The sequence below is a fragment of the Odocoileus virginianus genome, chromosome 12 (genome assembly GCF_023699985.2).
Source record: "Odocoileus virginianus isolate 20LAN1187 ecotype Illinois chromosome 12, Ovbor_1.2, whole genome shotgun sequence".
Classification (NCBI taxonomy): Eukaryota; Metazoa; Chordata; class Mammalia; order Artiodactyla; family Cervidae; genus Odocoileus; species Odocoileus virginianus.
Genome location: NC_069685.1, coordinates 59,928,574 through 59,945,437, shown reverse-complemented (window position 1 = coordinate 59,945,437; position 16,864 = coordinate 59,928,574). Strand labels below are relative to the sequence as shown.

The window sequence follows — 16,864 nt, the reverse complement described above, 5'->3', positions numbered from 1 at the left end:
AATCCCATGGACAGAGGAGCCTGGAGGGCTACAGTCCACGGGGTCGCAAAGAGTCGGACATGACTGCACACGCATGCAAGCTGTGATATCTTTCCAATTTTTTAGGGCTTTGAGCCCCAACCCAGAATGTGAGATTGTGCTGGCAGTTCATTGTGGGGACAGTCACGGTAAGCAATGGTTTACCCTCCCAACAATGGCAGGTATGGATTGTCAGCTCGCCATGCATCAGGCCCAATGTTTGCACTTTGCATCATTAAATTATTTATTCCCACTTTCATTGTCCCCATTTTACAGAGGAGGACACTCAAGCACAAGGGGCTGGGGGCTTGCCCAAGGTCACACAGTAAGTGTCGAGGCTTTGGCGAAGCTATCTGATTTCAGCATTCCCACTTCCAGCCACTCTGTATTCTCTTCTGGTGCTAGTATCTCTTTGCAGCTTTGCTGCAAATAATACAAAACCAGAACTAATCACCAGGAGAGGAGTAATTAAATAGATGATGGAACAGCCATTAAAGAAAATGTTTTTTATACAATTTAAAAAAAAATTTTTATTGGGGCTTCCCTGTTGGTCCAGTGGTTAAGACTCTGCACTTCCACTTTAGGGGGGTGCGGGTTCCATCCTTGGTCAGGGAACTGAGATCCTGGAGGCTGCATGGTGCGGCCAAAAAAAAATTTTTTTTTTTTAAATTTGTGTTGATTTGTGTCACAATAGGTGAAAGTGGAAACAACTTAAGTGGCTATCAGTGGATGAATGGATAAACAAACTGTGGTCTATCCGTACAACCGAGTATTATTCAGTCTTAAAAAGGATGGAAATTCTGATCCATGTTATAACATGGATGTACTCTGAAGATGCTGCACTAAGTGAAATAAAACCAACACCAAAGGACAGCTACGGTATTAGCCCGCCTATCTAAATGGGCCTACAATAGTCAAAGTCACAGAGAGAGAAAGTAGAACAGGAATCACCAAGCTCTGGGGGTTGGGGGACAGAGGGGAATGGGGAGTTAGTGTTTAATGCGCACAGAGTTTCAGTTGAGGAAGATAAGACAATGCTAGAGGTGGATGGTAGTAAAGGTGACACAAGACCTTTATAATGGTCTTGTATAATTCATACCATTAACTGTACAACTGTTGAAATGGTAAATTTTACAGCAACTATTTTAACATAATGAACACACACAAGTCAGTTGTAAGAACTAACAGGAGAAGATTGTTGGGGCTCATTTTTGTTTTTTGGCCACACAGCTTGCGGGATCCTAGTTCCCAGACCAGGGATCAAATCCAGGGATATGGCAGTGAAAGTGCTGAGTCCTAGCCACTGGACTGCCAGGGAATTCCTGCCGGGGCTCACTATTAAATGTGCTAGACTACATTCCCATAATCTAGGTTCTTGGTACTAAGATTTAAGTATGGTCTCGAACCAGAGACCCAGTCTCCCCAGGGACTTGTTAGAAATGCTGAGTCTCAGGTCCTGACTGAGATCTATTAAATCAACATCTGCACTGTAACCAGGTCCCCAGGGAATTCATGTGCATGTTCAAGTGTGCTCAAGAATATTTTCGCTTCTGCCATCGAACATTCTGGAAGGATACTTAAGAAGCCTGAGACTGGTTGGTTTTGGGAAGGAGGATGGATGGGAATGGGGAGTTTTGAGGGAAAGAAATTTCTTTTTACTTTTCATTTTGGATCCCTCTGTAATGTGTAAATTTTTAAACCTGCACATTTATTAACTTAAATTATCAATATAAATCACAATAGCGACTATTCACAGAACGCTTGTCAATCTGTAACATTAGCTAAGCATTTTACAGACACGTTCATCTGTGACGTGGGATGAAGACAGGCTTCCAGGACCGTCGTGAAGATAAACTGAGCTTGATGAACAGAAAACTGTAGAGGCATTGTGTCAATATTGGCTTTCCTCCAACCCAGCTTCGTTCAAGTAACCTTTGTGCCTTGAGCATGGAGGACACTGACCTTTGTGAAATTTGACTTTGAGAAATGGCTTAGCTCCCTGATGTTTTAAGCTAGGATCTGCTCACATTCCTTTTCTGGCAATCCACTAGAAGCCAGGGCCCTTTATTTATTAAAACTTGTTTTAAGATGCATGTAAAGAGAGACCTCTGACATTAAATTACACTCAGAAAGCCAGACTACATTTTGAATCAGATGGGTTCCTAAAAGCAGTTATCAGCGACATGAGCCAAGATTTTCCAAGGGGGAAAAAAAACTGTAATATGAAAGAAAAAGAAAATAGCAATGGCATATGTTAACTATATGAGGGCTTTGAAACACACTGGCTCACAATTTCTTGGCATTTGTTGTGTATATATAGCATATAATTTACCAAAATAGCAGGGAACATTTGTTTTACATAATTTTGCTATTGAAAGAAGAGAAGAGCTTGAGGAAATAACTGTCAACCCAAAGATTTTGCTTGAACCATCATGTAAGTCACCTCAGTACCTTAAATTAGGGTCTGAGACATGATTAGGGTAAGGAAGTTTTTTTTTTCTATTTTCATCTGAGCTTTTGGGTATTAATCCCCTGAGTTCATGAATCTATCAGCCTGAAAAAGGAAGCCTGTGCCTAATTGTGATTATGACAGTGTAGCATTTCAAGTCCTGCCTAAAGATGCCGGGGGGGGGGGGGGGGCCTGGCGGCGGGTGTCATAGAAAGGAGCGCCCAACTCTGCAAACAAACTGATTTGGGTTTGAACATCCTGACCCCATCACTCGGCAGCTCTGAGGTTAGGTTACTTTACTTCTCTGGGTCTCAGTTTCCTGCTGGTGGAATGGAGATGGTAATTCCCATCTCACAGGGTTGCCATGGAGATTAAAGGAGTCAACAGAGAGAGCATCTCAAAAGAGTCTGGCATCCTTCTTCAGTATTTTATTTTACTTGGTCACACCACACAGCATGGTCACACCACACAGCATGTGGCATCTTAGTTCCCTGACCAGGGATCGAACCTGTGCCCCCTACATTGGAAGAGCACAGCGTTAACCACTGGACCACCAAGGAAGACCCTATTCTTCGGTATTTTACCAGGTGTTTATTGAGTGCTGACTGTGCGCTGAAGGCTCAGATACAAAGGGAGATAAAATACACCTGCCTTCCTGAAATGGATTCCCTACTGAGAAGACGGTTAATATACAGTAGACAAGAAATCATTATACGTTTGCAAATGAAAGAACCTTGAGAGGGAAACAAGTAGGGTGCCAAGATAAAGAACAACTGGAGGGAAGAGTAGTCAGGATAGACTTGCCTGTGGTCTGGGGACCAGGAGAGTCCCAAGAGATGGGGGAGGACGAAGATCCAGAGGGTAGGACCAAGGAGTAGAAGTTGGAGAGACAGGCTGAATTACACAGAGACCACAGCGTTTTTCATGTTTTCCTGAGATCAGTGGGATGCCACTGAGACGTTTATAAGTGGGGTGAGACAGGAGAAGGCAATCAGAGTCGATTTTGAGATCATTCAGGCATATTTTGCTATAAGAGGATGAATAGATTGTGGACAGTGTTTTAAAATATTGGAGAAGGAAATGGCAACCCACTCCAGTATTCTTGCCTGGAAAATCCCATTGAGTCAAACTTACATTTATTTATTTTTTGACTGTGTGGCACATGGGATCTTAGTTCCCCAACTGCCGGGAGTCAGCACACGAGATCCCACCCATGACAAGGTCATGAGGAGAAGACCTGACAAGCAAGGCAGATCAGGACTTCAGGGATTTCAAAAAGCTGCCCCGGCGCTCACCTTAAAGATGATCTCTGTCTTTCTGATGCTTGCTATATTAGACTACTCCCTAATTTCTGTGACACAGGTAGACGGCCTTCCCCGATCTCTCTCTCCAAAGAGAATCAACTTAGAATTTTAATCAATATGTCCGCCGGACAGTGGTATCCTATAAGATTATCCAGGATGAGAGGAGTGTTTCAATTTAGACCCCTTTGCTGGCATTCTAGCCTGCTTGGCAAATGCGTACTAATGCACATGACTGCTCACAACACCTTAATCATAAACAGCATAAAGAACCTGATCACACAAAAGGCCCTAATAGGCACCTCCCTTCGGGAGGTGAGGAAGCCCTATTAGAGAACACAAAAATATTATTCTAAAAGTGGTTATAGTTAAAGATTTAGAAAAATAAGAGTTTAGAATTGTTAATTTTAACCAGGAATGCTAAACAGGGGCTGCCTCACCAGAGCTGCAGAGTCTTTGTGTGGCAAATCTTTTAGATAAATTTAACTGATAACTTCTGCAAAAGGACTGTCCTTTGTGTTCATTAAAGAATAGATTACGGAAAACAGCTTTGCATTTACCTAGGTCATAAAATGTCAATAGGCCCCAAGGCCAGAAGATAACCTACAAGACTCTCACAAAGAAGTATGCAGAAAACACCCTGGTTTCGTGTAGGTTTCGTGATGTAATATTAAACTATCTTCCCCTTAAAAATGTACTAACTTAGAATACAAAAGCTACGGTAAAAAACAAAGGTTTGCCAGACTCTCCTGCACCCCCCCGTCTGGTCATTCTCTCTCTCCCTCTCTCTCTCTTTCTCTCTCTCTCTCTCTCCCCCTCGCACACTTGGCCCCATCAAGGCTGGTCTCACGTGTCTTCTCTCACCGACACCGATCATCCTGAGGGTGCCCCCTGGATCCTGCCGAGGCTAGACCCCGGCACCCAACCAGGGATCGAACCCAAGACCCTGCATTAGATGGGCACAATCTTAACCACTGGACTGCCAGGTAAGTCCCTAAAATATTGGTTTTATTATCATTTAGGTGTGGCAAACAGATCAGGAGATGACTGCCAACTGAAGACTTTAGCCTCTGTTATACTCAGATTCCAAGAAGAGGGGGCATGCCACATTTTTTTTTGGTGGGGTAGCCAAATAGGGAAACACCGGGATCAGTAAGGAGGAAAGTGAAAGCCGCTCAGTCGTGTCCAACTCTTTTCGACTCCGTGGACTATACAGTCCATGGAATTCTCCAGGCCAGAATACTGGAGTGGGTAGCTGTTCCCTCCTCCAGGGGATCTTCTCAACCCAGGGATCAAACCCAGGTCTCCCGTATTCCAAGCGGATTCTTTACCAGCTGAGTCACCAGGGGAACCCAAGAAAACTGGAGTGCTTAACCTATCCCTTCTCCGGCGGATCTTCCCGACCCAGGAATCACACTGGGGAGGCAAGGGTGAGGATAAAATCTGGGGCAGAGTCTTTACTGTGGTTTCCACAGGAGGGAACAGGTGAGGCAGGGCAAGCAGGTTGAGGATCAGCTAGTTTGAGTCATTTCTCCAGTCTCTGAGCATAGGGACTATCTCCAGTTGCCTGGTATTTGGCCCTGGTGCGATTAGTGCAGGTGGATTAGTGGCTTTGGATTGGTTGGTTTGCACACAAAAGGTCCACTGGCAGGCGACTTATTTACTAGTTAACCCTGGGAGGGGAGAGCCCTCCAGAATCTGCAAGGCCCCAAAAGGTCAAAACATCAGAATACAGAAAATAAAAAGCACGATTAATGCACAAAGGTTAACACATGACCAGCATGCAGTGAGGACATTCTATGTGTCAGACCGTATTCTTGCCCTCATGGAGTTTACAGTCTTTTACCAAAAGTATCCTGAAGATGCAGGAAGAGGCGCAAGCCAGGGTCCCTACATGACTAATGCGAGAAAAGTGAGGTGTAAAGAGAGGTCTGAAGATGCTCTGGAAATGGACAGACTGAAAAAATGTATCGTCTAAACTAAATGCTTTAGAGAAGTGGTTCTCAATAGGGTGACACTGGCAATGTCTGGAGACAGTTTTGATTGTCACAACTTGGAGGGGGGAGTGAATATGATGCAACAAGGCTATGTCTGATCTTTCCATGGGGACTCAGTGCTTTAGCTGCTAAAACTTAATAATGGTGGCCCCTGCTGTCAAGGAGAATGATTAAGCTGATGAACAGATTTTTCTGATTTTCTTTTATGCATACAGTTTTTACTTAATTCTGTGGCCTGATCTACCCTAAAATCCAGTATCGGATGGAATCTAGGCAATGTCCCATGAACTTGGGATCCATCAGACCCAAGCATTGTATGAAAGCGTGTGAAGCTTTCATACAACTAAGTGAAGACAGACACTAAACAATAAAAAAGCAAATTATATGGTATGTTGGAAGGCAATGTGTGATTAAAAAAAAAAAAAAAGGAAAAGCAGGGATTTCCCTGACAGCCCAGTGGTTAGGACTTTGCCTTCCAATGCAGGGGGTACAGGTTTGCTCCATGGTCAGGGAGCAAAGATCCCACATTGCCTCATGGTCAGAAAAACAAAACATAAAACAGACCCAATACTGTTAACAAATTCAGTAAAGACTAAAAATGGCCCAGATTTAAAAACAAAATCTTAAAGAGGAAAAGCTGAACATGGTATTGGAGGATGGGGGAAGAGGGCTATGATTTTTTTCAACTACAGTAAAATACACATAAGATAACACTTACCATTTTAAGCATTTTTAAAGAGTACAGTTCAGTGGGCATTAAGTATATTCACAATATTGCACAATCATTACCACTGTGCATCCACAGAACTCTTTTCATCTTGTAAAATGGACCCAGTGTACCCACTACACAGATCCCCCTCCTCCCCTTCCCCAGCTTCTGGTAACTACCAATTCTACTTTATGTCTCTATGAATTTGATTGCTTTAGAAACCTTACAGAGTGGAATCAAACAGTAGCTGTCCTTTGGTGACTGGTTTATTTCACTTAGCATAATGTCTTCAAGGTTTATCTGTGTTGTAGCAGGTTTCAGGATTCCCTTCCTTTTTGAAGGCTATATAATATTCCATAGTATGGATAGACCACATTTGTTTATCAACTCATCACGAAGGGACACTTAGGTGGCTTCCATCTTTTGGCTATTGCGAATAATGCTGCTATGAACACGGCTGTACAAATATCTCTTCAGTACTCTGCTTCCAACTCTTTTGTGGGTATATACCCAGAAGTGAAATTGCTGGGTCCTATGGCAATTTAATTCTTAATTTTTTGAGGAGCCTCCATACTGTTTTCCATGGAGGCTGCCCCATTTTTCATTCTCACCAATAGTCAGTGTGGAAGAATTCCATTTTCTCCATATCCTCGCCAAGACTTGTTGTTTTTACTTATTTTTGATAGTAGCCATCCAAGAAACCCAGTGTGCTGCAGTTCATGGGGTTGCAAAGAGTTGGACACAACTGAGCAGCTAACACACACACACACACACACACACACACACACACACACGGGAACCAGAATGGCTGCATGAAGGGGTGAGAGAGGACCGAAGACCAGGTGAAACGGGAGCCCCAGGAGGGTTTTGGAACTGAAGAGGCTTGTGAGTTGACTTCTGAAGAATCCCTCTGCGGACTTTCCCTGATGGTCCAGTGGCTAAGACTTCCTGCTCCCAAAGCAGCAGGGCCCCAAGTTCGATTCCTGGTCAGGGAACTAGATCCCATATGCTGCAACTGAAGATCCTGCATGCTGCAACTAAGACCCAGCACAGTCAAATAAATAAAGAATGTTTTTTAAAAAGAATACGTTTGGTTGCTGTGTTGAGAGTGTGCTGTAGGGAGACAAGGGCAGGACAGGGAAGACCAGCAAAATAACCCCTGGAATCCACCCAGGTCAGAGACGATGGGAACTTGAACCAAAGAGTAGCAGTAGAGCTGGAGAGAAGTGGCAGGAGTTTCGGTGGAGCTTAAAGGCAGGACCAACAGAATTTCCTGATGGGTTGAAGTGAAATCTAAGGGAAGGAGGAGTCAAAATGGACTCCAAATGGGGTGGATGGAGCTACCGTCAACTGGGAGAGGCTGAAAGAGGAGCAGGGTGCAGGAAAGATCAGGACTTCAAGTTTGGATGGGTGCTTCCATTAGCTTTCATCAGAACATCTTAGGATTCTGAAAAGGAGACCTTGGCTTCCAGGTGCTTTGCTGCTTGGAGGATAAGGGGGAAATGTCCAGAGTGGGAGAAGACAAATAACACTGATACCAAATGGTTGAGCCCTTGCGTGGAGCCAGACATTGTGCTGGGACTTCCCAGTGGTGACCTCCCTGATCCTCACAATGGCCCTGCCATGCAGATATCGCTATTATCCCAGCGTTATAGATGAGCACTCAACCATGCAGAGATGAAGACCCCTAGGCCAGGGTCACCCAAATTGTAAGTGGCAGAGCCAGAGTTTGAACCCAGATCTGCCTGACTCGGAGCCCACACTTTTACCCCAGGAAGCCCCAGGAGGAGTCAGAAGATTCATTGAGCTGATGCACTTAAGCTCAATCTTTACTTTTTTAATATTTATTTTTATGTTATTTATTGAGCTGTTCCAGGTCTTAGTTGCGACATGCAGCATCTTTACTTGCAGGATGCAAACTCCTAGTTGCAGCATGTGGGATCTAGTCCCCTGACCAGGGATCACACCCAGGCCCCCTGCATTGGGAGCTTGGAGTCTTATCCACTGGACCACCAGGGAAATCCCTAAGTTCGATCTTGAAAGACAGGGTTGGTAAAAAAGGAGAGAGTGGATCGAGCAAACACAAGATGAATTTCCAATTTCTTGTCCTTACTACAGGGTCCTGTGTGGCCTGGTCCCTGCCACCCTCTGCACCCTCACCTCCAGCCACTTGCTCATGAAGCTCCGCTGGCCTGATTTTGAGCTCTTCCCCCCACACAATTCCCACTATTGGAAAAGCTCCCTCCTGTCTCTTGTCCTGGCACTCCTACACATGTCTAGGGGTTCAGCTCCAATGTCATTTCCTCCAAGAAGCCTTCTCTGATACTCCTCTCTGCCATCTAGAGCTAGATTTGTGGCATCTTCTACACTTGTGGAGAAAAGGGAACCCTCCTGTGCTGTTAGGAGGAATATAAATTGGTGAAGCCACTATGGAGAACAGTATGGAGTTTCCTTAGAAAACTAAAAATAGAGTTACCGTATGATCCAGCAATCCCACTCTTGGGCATATAGTCAGAGAAAACCATAATTCAGAAAGATACATGCACCCCAGTGTTCACAGCGGCACTATTTATAACAGCCAAGACATGGAAACAACTTAAGTGTCTGCCCATTGATAGATGAATGGATAAAGGCAAAACAGAATACTACTAGGGCATTAAAAAAGAAAGAAATAATGCCATTTGCATTTGCAGTAAGGTGGATTATCATACTAGAGATTATCATACTAACTGAAGTAAGTAGCCCTTAAGACAATTCTCATAATTATTGTGCAACTGTGTGTTCAATATTTGCTTCTCCCATCAGACCCGTGCTGTCCAATAGAACCTTCTGCAGTTCCAAAAAGTGCTCTGGGCCCAGGCTGTCACAATGGGGCTACAGCAGCCACTAGCCACATGCAGCTACTAGGCACTTGAAATGCAACCAATGCAACAAAGGAATTGATTTTTCGAACATGACCTATTTTACCTATAAGTCATATTTTATAACATGTGTGCATGTGTCACTTCAGTCGTGTCCGACTCTTCGTGCCCCTATGGACTGTAACCCTCCAGGCTCCTCTGTCCATGGGATTCTCCAGGCAAGAATACTGGAGTGGGTTGCCATGCCCTTCTCCAGGGGATCTTTCTGACCCAGGGATTGAACCCTTGTCTCTTGTGTCTCCTGCATTGGCAGGCACATTCTTTACCATTAGCACCACTTGGGAAGCCCATTGCATATTATACATGGACATTATTTCATATACCATATTTCATATATAATTTAAGTTTAAATAGCCACATGAGGCTAGTGGCTACTGTATCGGACACTGAAGCTCTAGCTGTGAGCTCCTTGAAGGCAAAGACCATGTATCTCATCTGGTTATAGAATTCCCTGATTCAGGATGATGCTCAGGAAAACAGTTGAATGAATGAATGAATCAATGAATGGATGAACCAACCAATCAATGTAGTCTGCATAATTTGTTTTCATGAAAATCATCCTAGAAAGGAGAGACCCAGGAAAATCTGACTTGCACAAGATCTCACAATAAGGCAGAACTAGATACAAAATCTGGCCTTCTGAATCTCCTGTACATAGCGCTGTGCCTGAGTGGACAGCAGGTGACAGGTAGAGGTTGTCTGTGGTCTCACACAAGCCGTCGCGGAGCTGTTCGTGAAGGTACCTCCAAGCCCTGGGCAGGACCATTTCTTAGACATCCTCACCCCCTTCCCCCTCCCCTGACCCTGTAAACAACACCTTGTGGCTTGTAATCTATGAACACTCGGCTTCCCGTGAGACAGCCTGTTCCAAGGTCCACTCTCGCCAATCCTCCACAAGGCACTCTGATTTTTAAAAAACCCGTATTTCTCTCAGGCAGCCTGTTGCTGGCAGTCCATGAATAATATACACAGGCTGTGGTTTAAAAAAACACCTATGTCGTGATGTGAATCCACTCAGATTTACACAGTCGTTCCTTTTATTTTACCTTTTTTTTTTTTTTAAATAAACAAAGGTTAACATGTTTCAGGGTTAATTTTGACCTCGTTCAAATGTAATTTGGGGGTTGCAGATTACATTCTGGGGGAATCCAGCAGAAAGAGCCTACAGATTTTGTTTTTACAAACTTTTTTCAGATATCATCATAATCATAATTTTATAAATTATTTTTCAGGTGTTCATATGTATCAACGTCTCTGTATCTGCCAGGCATTTGGTACACATGATCTCACATGATCTTCCCAATAAGCCTATGAATCAAGTACTATTATGATTCCCATTTTATGGCTAAGGAAATTGAGTTTCAGAAAGGTTAAGTCATTTGCTCAAAGTCACACAGCCAGGAAGTGGCAAAGTAGGGATTTGAAGCCTAGTCTGTCTTATTCAAGAGCCAGTGCTCTTAGCTAGTACACAGTGTGGCCTCTCTAATAGACATGACATGTATTTATGTGTGTAAAAATCAGGAAAATAATCAAGAAACTTAACACTGGGGCTTGGGAAGAGAGAGACTTACTTTTATTCTTGTGCTTCTTTTTGGACTTTATTCTATGTATATACTGTAATTAGTATAAAAACTAAATTAATTTAAGCTTAAGTAAAATTCTCTTATTAGGTTTTACTTCTTTCTAATGAAGGAAGGACTTGTCATTCCAGTGTCATGTCTATCTATTAGTGGATTAAATATACATGAATCTTTGAGTCATTTGCAAAGTTCACATGCCCTGACAGCATTTGAAAATTTATCCCAGTAAAACTGCAGTTTCAACATGTAGCCTTATCCTGAATTCCAAATTTCATGTTTTAGTTTCTGGTTTATTTTTTATTTTGAGGTACTAGGTTGGTTTTTAAACATGATATTTATTTTCAATGAACGTGGTATGTTTTCCTTGAGAGATCTGCACTCAGATACACACATTTTTATGGATTCATAGATCGACTTTGGATATTACAACTGGGCATCTTTCAGCATTTGTGAAATAATGCCGTGTTACATAAGACAGGCCATTTGCAGATCAATTAATAAAAGCTTAAAAGTAAACATTTCATTAATTAAAATTTTTAATGCAAATTAATTTTACACTGATTGAGAAGTAGACATCTCAATACCCTTCAGTACTCAGAGCCTCAGAGAGATGTAGCAGTCACACTAAAAGTCACTTGGGAGAATTCCTCTGTGGTTTATAGAAAGAGAGAGAAAAAAAAAAAAACATCTAAGTCAAGAAAATATACATACTAACAATAATGTATCCTTTCCAACAATTCCAAAGGGGTGTCTGCTTTTACCATCCAAGTGACCAGTGCTTCTAAAAATTAAAACAAAATCCCCATTAATGTTCTTTTTGTTGCTCCATCTCATACTCTTGGAATTGCTTAACAAATCACCATTAGCTCCAGGTTGGAGAATTTTGAATGCCCCTTTACAAGCCCTTTCCATTGCTTGATCGTATTTCCCCAAGATTTTCAGAGCAAATTTGGTATCCTTGAAAAATTCCAGTCCTCTAAGCAGTGTATTCCTGAGTTCCCAAGGATAGGCTGACAGTGAGCCTCACTTAGCTAGCTGTTACAAAAACCTTTCATTCAGAAGGCAAGAGGTTTCAGCAAAGATACACAGCCCTCTCATTCACACACTTCATAAACAACGGGGACTTCGCCGAAGCCTCCTCTCTAGGAAGGAATCCCAGCTTTTTAGAAACCGGTTTGCAACATCAGTTATCATTCCCTTCTAAAAGACCTTGCAGGAAAATTCGGAATTTCACAGCATAGGAGAAGGGCTGGAAAGGACCCATGTCATTGCACGGACTCATCAATTCACTCCACATTTCCAAGCAGCAGCTAATGCTTTCTTAAAACACAGACCCTCCCAATCCCTTTAGGAGGAAGAGCAATTCCAAGGGAAAATATTACACGCTTAGGTCCCCGTTAAGATTCTGACGGATCTGAAATAAAAAAAAAAAAAAAACAAAACCGGACTGAGTCAGAGATAACAGGCTGAGCCGGTGGGGTTGGGAAAATGGCTTGTCTCCTCCAGGCCTGAGTCTCTCCCCCTGAAACCGTTCCCTTTAAATTCAGGAAGGAATGCCGAGATGCTCCCCTGCAGGTTTTCATTTTTTCATTTTTTTATTTCTTTTAAGAAAAGCCTGTCTGCCTCTGACTCGCCTCCAAGATACTCACGGCAGCTGCCTGAGCTGGAATAAGTCCTCCTCCATGTCCGCGCTGCGCCAGGACGAGCCCTGTTCATGGCCCTTACATGGTGGTGGCGGATGACGAGCGCGCGCTCGGGGGCTTCAGCGTTAGGATGCCGGACCCGCGCGGCTGACTCCCTCGGTGGCAGCTGTTCCGGGGAGGCAGCCGCCAGGGACCAGCCCACGAGACAAAGCCGCCGCCGCCAGGAGACCGCGGCGAGAGTGGGCGGAGAGGAGGCGGCGGAGGGCAGAGCGAGATGCGCGGGGAGAGGGGGCGGGGAGAGCCCTTCTGGTTAGCGAAATGTACAGGCTCTCTGGGGCTGGTGGTGATGCTCCGGGGTGCCGACAGGGCGCCCGCCAGCCTGTGAAATGGCTGTCTGGGTACCAATGAGGGCTCTTCGGTTGACGATGCCTTTCTGAAGGTTTGTGTGTAGGGATTCATTGAAGGTTGCCTTCGGTATTCTTGAAAACCAGGAGGCTGTCACAAATGCAGAGAATGAAAAACAAAATTTCCGTGCGTTGAAGCATTGTTTATTGAGCACCTACTGTCCGCCAGGGCTTTCCTGGTGGCTCAGTGGTAAAGAATCCGCCTGCCAAAGCAGGGTTTGATCCCTGCGTGGGGAAGATCCCCTGGACTAAGGAAATGGCAACCCACCCCGGCGTTCTTGCCTGGGAGATCCCACGGACAGAGGAACCTAGTAGGCTGCAGTCCTTGGGGTCGCAAAGAGTCAGACGCGCCTTAGCGACTGAACAGCTGTAGTATGCTGGGCAAGGTGATAGTCACTGGGTAAATGATAAGAGAGACAAGTTAGACGTGACACTGTCATCACAGAGATGAGATCTTGTGAAATGAATCAAGAAAAAAAAATGGGTAAGTTGTGTAGGAGAAAGCCAACGATCACTCGTTTATTCAACAAGCATTCGTGAGTGATCTCTGCAGTTCTGTGGAATCAAAGATGAATAAAACCCAATTCCTGCCTTCAAATTCCTCTTCATCTTGTCAGTGGCACCCCTCCCTCTTCCACTAGAATGTCCGCCCCCACTCTGCCTCCAAAAGATAAGCTCCGTAAAGGTTTCTGATGTTCCCCCAAGGGCCTGGAATATAAAACTTTATTTGTGGACACTGAAATTGAAATTTAATATTCCTCACTACACTCAACCCCAGGGCTTTGCTGTTGTGAGCACTCGATAAATGCTTGTTAAACTGAAAACAGGCATCTTTCAAGCGAGGGGATTCAGTATCTGTTTTAAGCCATGGAGAGTTGGGATAATAATTTATATCAGAGCTGGCAAGTTGGACGGTTATTGGTAAAGGCGTTAACTCAGCCTGGTTTACTCAGGACTTGAGTTATAGCACTGAAAGCTCGGTGTCCTGGAAAGTGCTGGATCTGAAGCAAACCTTGACAGTTGGTTGCTCTACAACTGGAAGCCAGAGAAGGGTTTTCATGCCTAAAGGGTTTTGAGTACCCTTAGGTGCAAGATTGCAAACTATAAAACTCTTTACATAAAACTCCAAGACTCATAGGAGTAAATCTTCATGACCTTCAATTAGGCAATGGTTTCATAGACACGACCTCAAAAAGCACAGGAGACAAAAGAAAAAAAAAACCAAATATGCTGGACTATATCAAAGTTAAAATCTCTTATGCTGCAGATAATACTATCAAGAAAGTGAAAAGACAACCCATAGAATAAGAGAAAATATTTGAAAATCATATAACTAACAAGAGACTAACTCAAAATATGTAAAGAACTCTTGTAACTTAGTAATAAAAGACAAATAACTCAATTTAAAATGGGCAAAAGAAAAAAAATAAAATGGGCAAAAGATATGAATAGACATTTCTTCAAAGAAGACATGTAAATAGCCAATTATGCGCTTGAAAAGAAAACGTGTAACGATACTGCTATCAAGATACAGAATGTTTCCATCACCCCAAATTTCATCTCTGGCTGCTCAGACAACCACTAATCTGCTTTTACTACTATAGATTAATTTGTATTTTCTAGAATTTATGTAAACAGAATCATAAAATACATATTCTTTTCTGTCTGACTTCTTTCATTCAGCATGGCTTTGAAATTCATAAATGTTACCATCTTTTAATAGTGCATTCTTATTTATCTCAGAATAATATTCTATTGTATGATATGCTATATTTTACTTATTTGTTCATCAATTAATGACCATTTAAAAATTTCCAAATTTGGAGCTCTTATGAATAAAGTAACTGTGAACATTCATGTACAAGTCTTCCTATAGATTTACATTTGCATTTCTTTTGGGCAAATAAATATTGAAGAGTGAAATGGTTGGGTCACTGAGCTAAGGTTGTGTTTATCTTCATAGCAAACGGCTAGCTTTCCAAAGCATTTATTGTTGCTGTTTAGTCACTAAGTCGTGTCCGACTCTTTGTGACCCCACGGACTATAGCCCACCAGCCTCCTCTGTCCATGGGATTTCCCAGGCGAGAACACTGGAGTAGGTTGCCATTTCCTTCTCCAGGGGGTCTTCCTAACCCAGGGAGGGAACCCACATTTCTTACATCTCCTTCATTGGCAGGTGGGTTCTTTACCACTAGCGCCATCTGGGAAGCATACGTTATCATTTCACATCCCCATCAGTGATGTATGAGAGAGTTCCAGTTGCTTCAAATCCTTACCAACAAATGGTATTGACCATTTCTTTAATTTTCATCATTCTAATATAGTGTATTGTAGTGTTAATTTTTGTTTCCCTTGTGACAAATTATGTTGACCATATTTTCATGTACCTATTGGCCATTTATGTATCTTTTCTTGGTGTGCAATGTCTGTCCAAATATTTTGACAGTTTGGGGAAAACTGTGTGTCCTCTTACTGAATTGTAAGATATCATTACATGTTATGGATACAGGTCGTTATTAGATGTGTGTACTTATAACATTTTCTGAAATTTGTGTCATACCTTTTCATTTCTTAACAGTATCTTTTAAAGAAAATGTTTAAACTTAAATAAGATTGTGATTATCAGATATTTTTTCTTTTCTAATTTAGGCTTTTGTGGCCTAAGAAATCTTTAGGGTTTAAATATATACTTATATTTGGCTGTGCTGGGTCTTAGTTGTGGCAAACAAACCTTTGTTTACCTGAGGGTTGCAAAGGTTTTTCTCCTACAAGAGAAACTCCTTAGAGAGTTTTATAGTTTTAGCTTTTATGCTTAGGTCTATGATCCATTTCCAGTAAGTTTGAGTGTTTCATTACATTCTTTCACAATAATCTGCTCTCTATATTTTAGGTATCCTTCCTTTTCCCTAGATCTCTATGGGATATTTGGCCACGGAGGAATAGTGTATCTTGCAAAATGTATGAATGGGAAGATCAGAGACAGGGCTTGCATTCTGTGATAGCATCTGTGACCTTAGACAGGCCTGTGTCTGTATGTGGTTCAGTGTCCTCATCTGTAAGAGTGGCCCTGGTCAGACCTTAGCCTGCCTGCCGTCCAAGCATGTGGTGAGACTGGGAGGAGATGCTACAGATGCCAGCACTTATAGAACTGGTCCAGCTTCAGAGAAAATGTGGGGTGCTATAGCTCTTATCATTTTCGAATAATCTCTATTTTTCTTTCTCAGTATTTTACCCAAGATAGCGTGTACTACACTTCATTCTGAGTGTAAGGAAGATGATTTTAGGTGATACATGTGATAAACAGTTATCCTACTTAAAATAAATACAGCTACTTATTTTTATATATATTAGAAAAATATATTTTGTCCAAATATGAAAACAAACTAAAAACAAAAGAAATTTTAAAATATTTATGTGATTTAGGTAAAAAAACAAAGCTAATTAAATAGTAAATGTGATGTCTGGATATGACCAAAAAAATTTAGGATGTTATCCAAACAACAATAGTTTGTCAAAATGCAGATGCATGAGTATCACACTGATACATTCTGATACATTTGGCTGAGATGGAGCTAAGAACATGCACCTTTTTTTTTTTTCTATTTTCATTCATTCTATTTTTTAGACTCCACATATAAGTGAAAAATATACAGTATTTGTCTTCCCCTGTCTGACATTTCATTATATGTAATATCCTTCAGGCCCATCCACATTGTTGTAAGTGGCAGATTTTTATTCTTTTTTAATGGCTAAGTAATATTCCATATCTTTATCCATTTATCTGTTGATGGACATCTAGGTTGCTTCCATTTCTTGGCTATTGTGAATAAATGAATAATGCT

The 16,864-nt window shown here is 42.3% G+C and overlaps 1 protein-coding gene across 1 annotated transcript in view; it reads right to left on the bottom strand.

Moving 5' to 3' along the window:
* SVOP (SV2 related protein) overlaps window positions 1-13,007 on the bottom strand; it is a 68,046-nt gene extending 55,039 nt beyond the window's left edge. The window contains exon 1 of the mRNA XM_020876043.2: window positions 12,625-13,007. Within this exon, the coding sequence (XP_020731702.1) occupies window positions 12,625-12,659 (35 nt within the window). The 5' untranslated portion in view covers window positions 12,660-13,007. The remainder of the gene's footprint in view (window positions 1-12,624) is intronic.
* Between the last annotated feature and the right edge of the window lie 3,857 nt (window positions 13,008-16,864).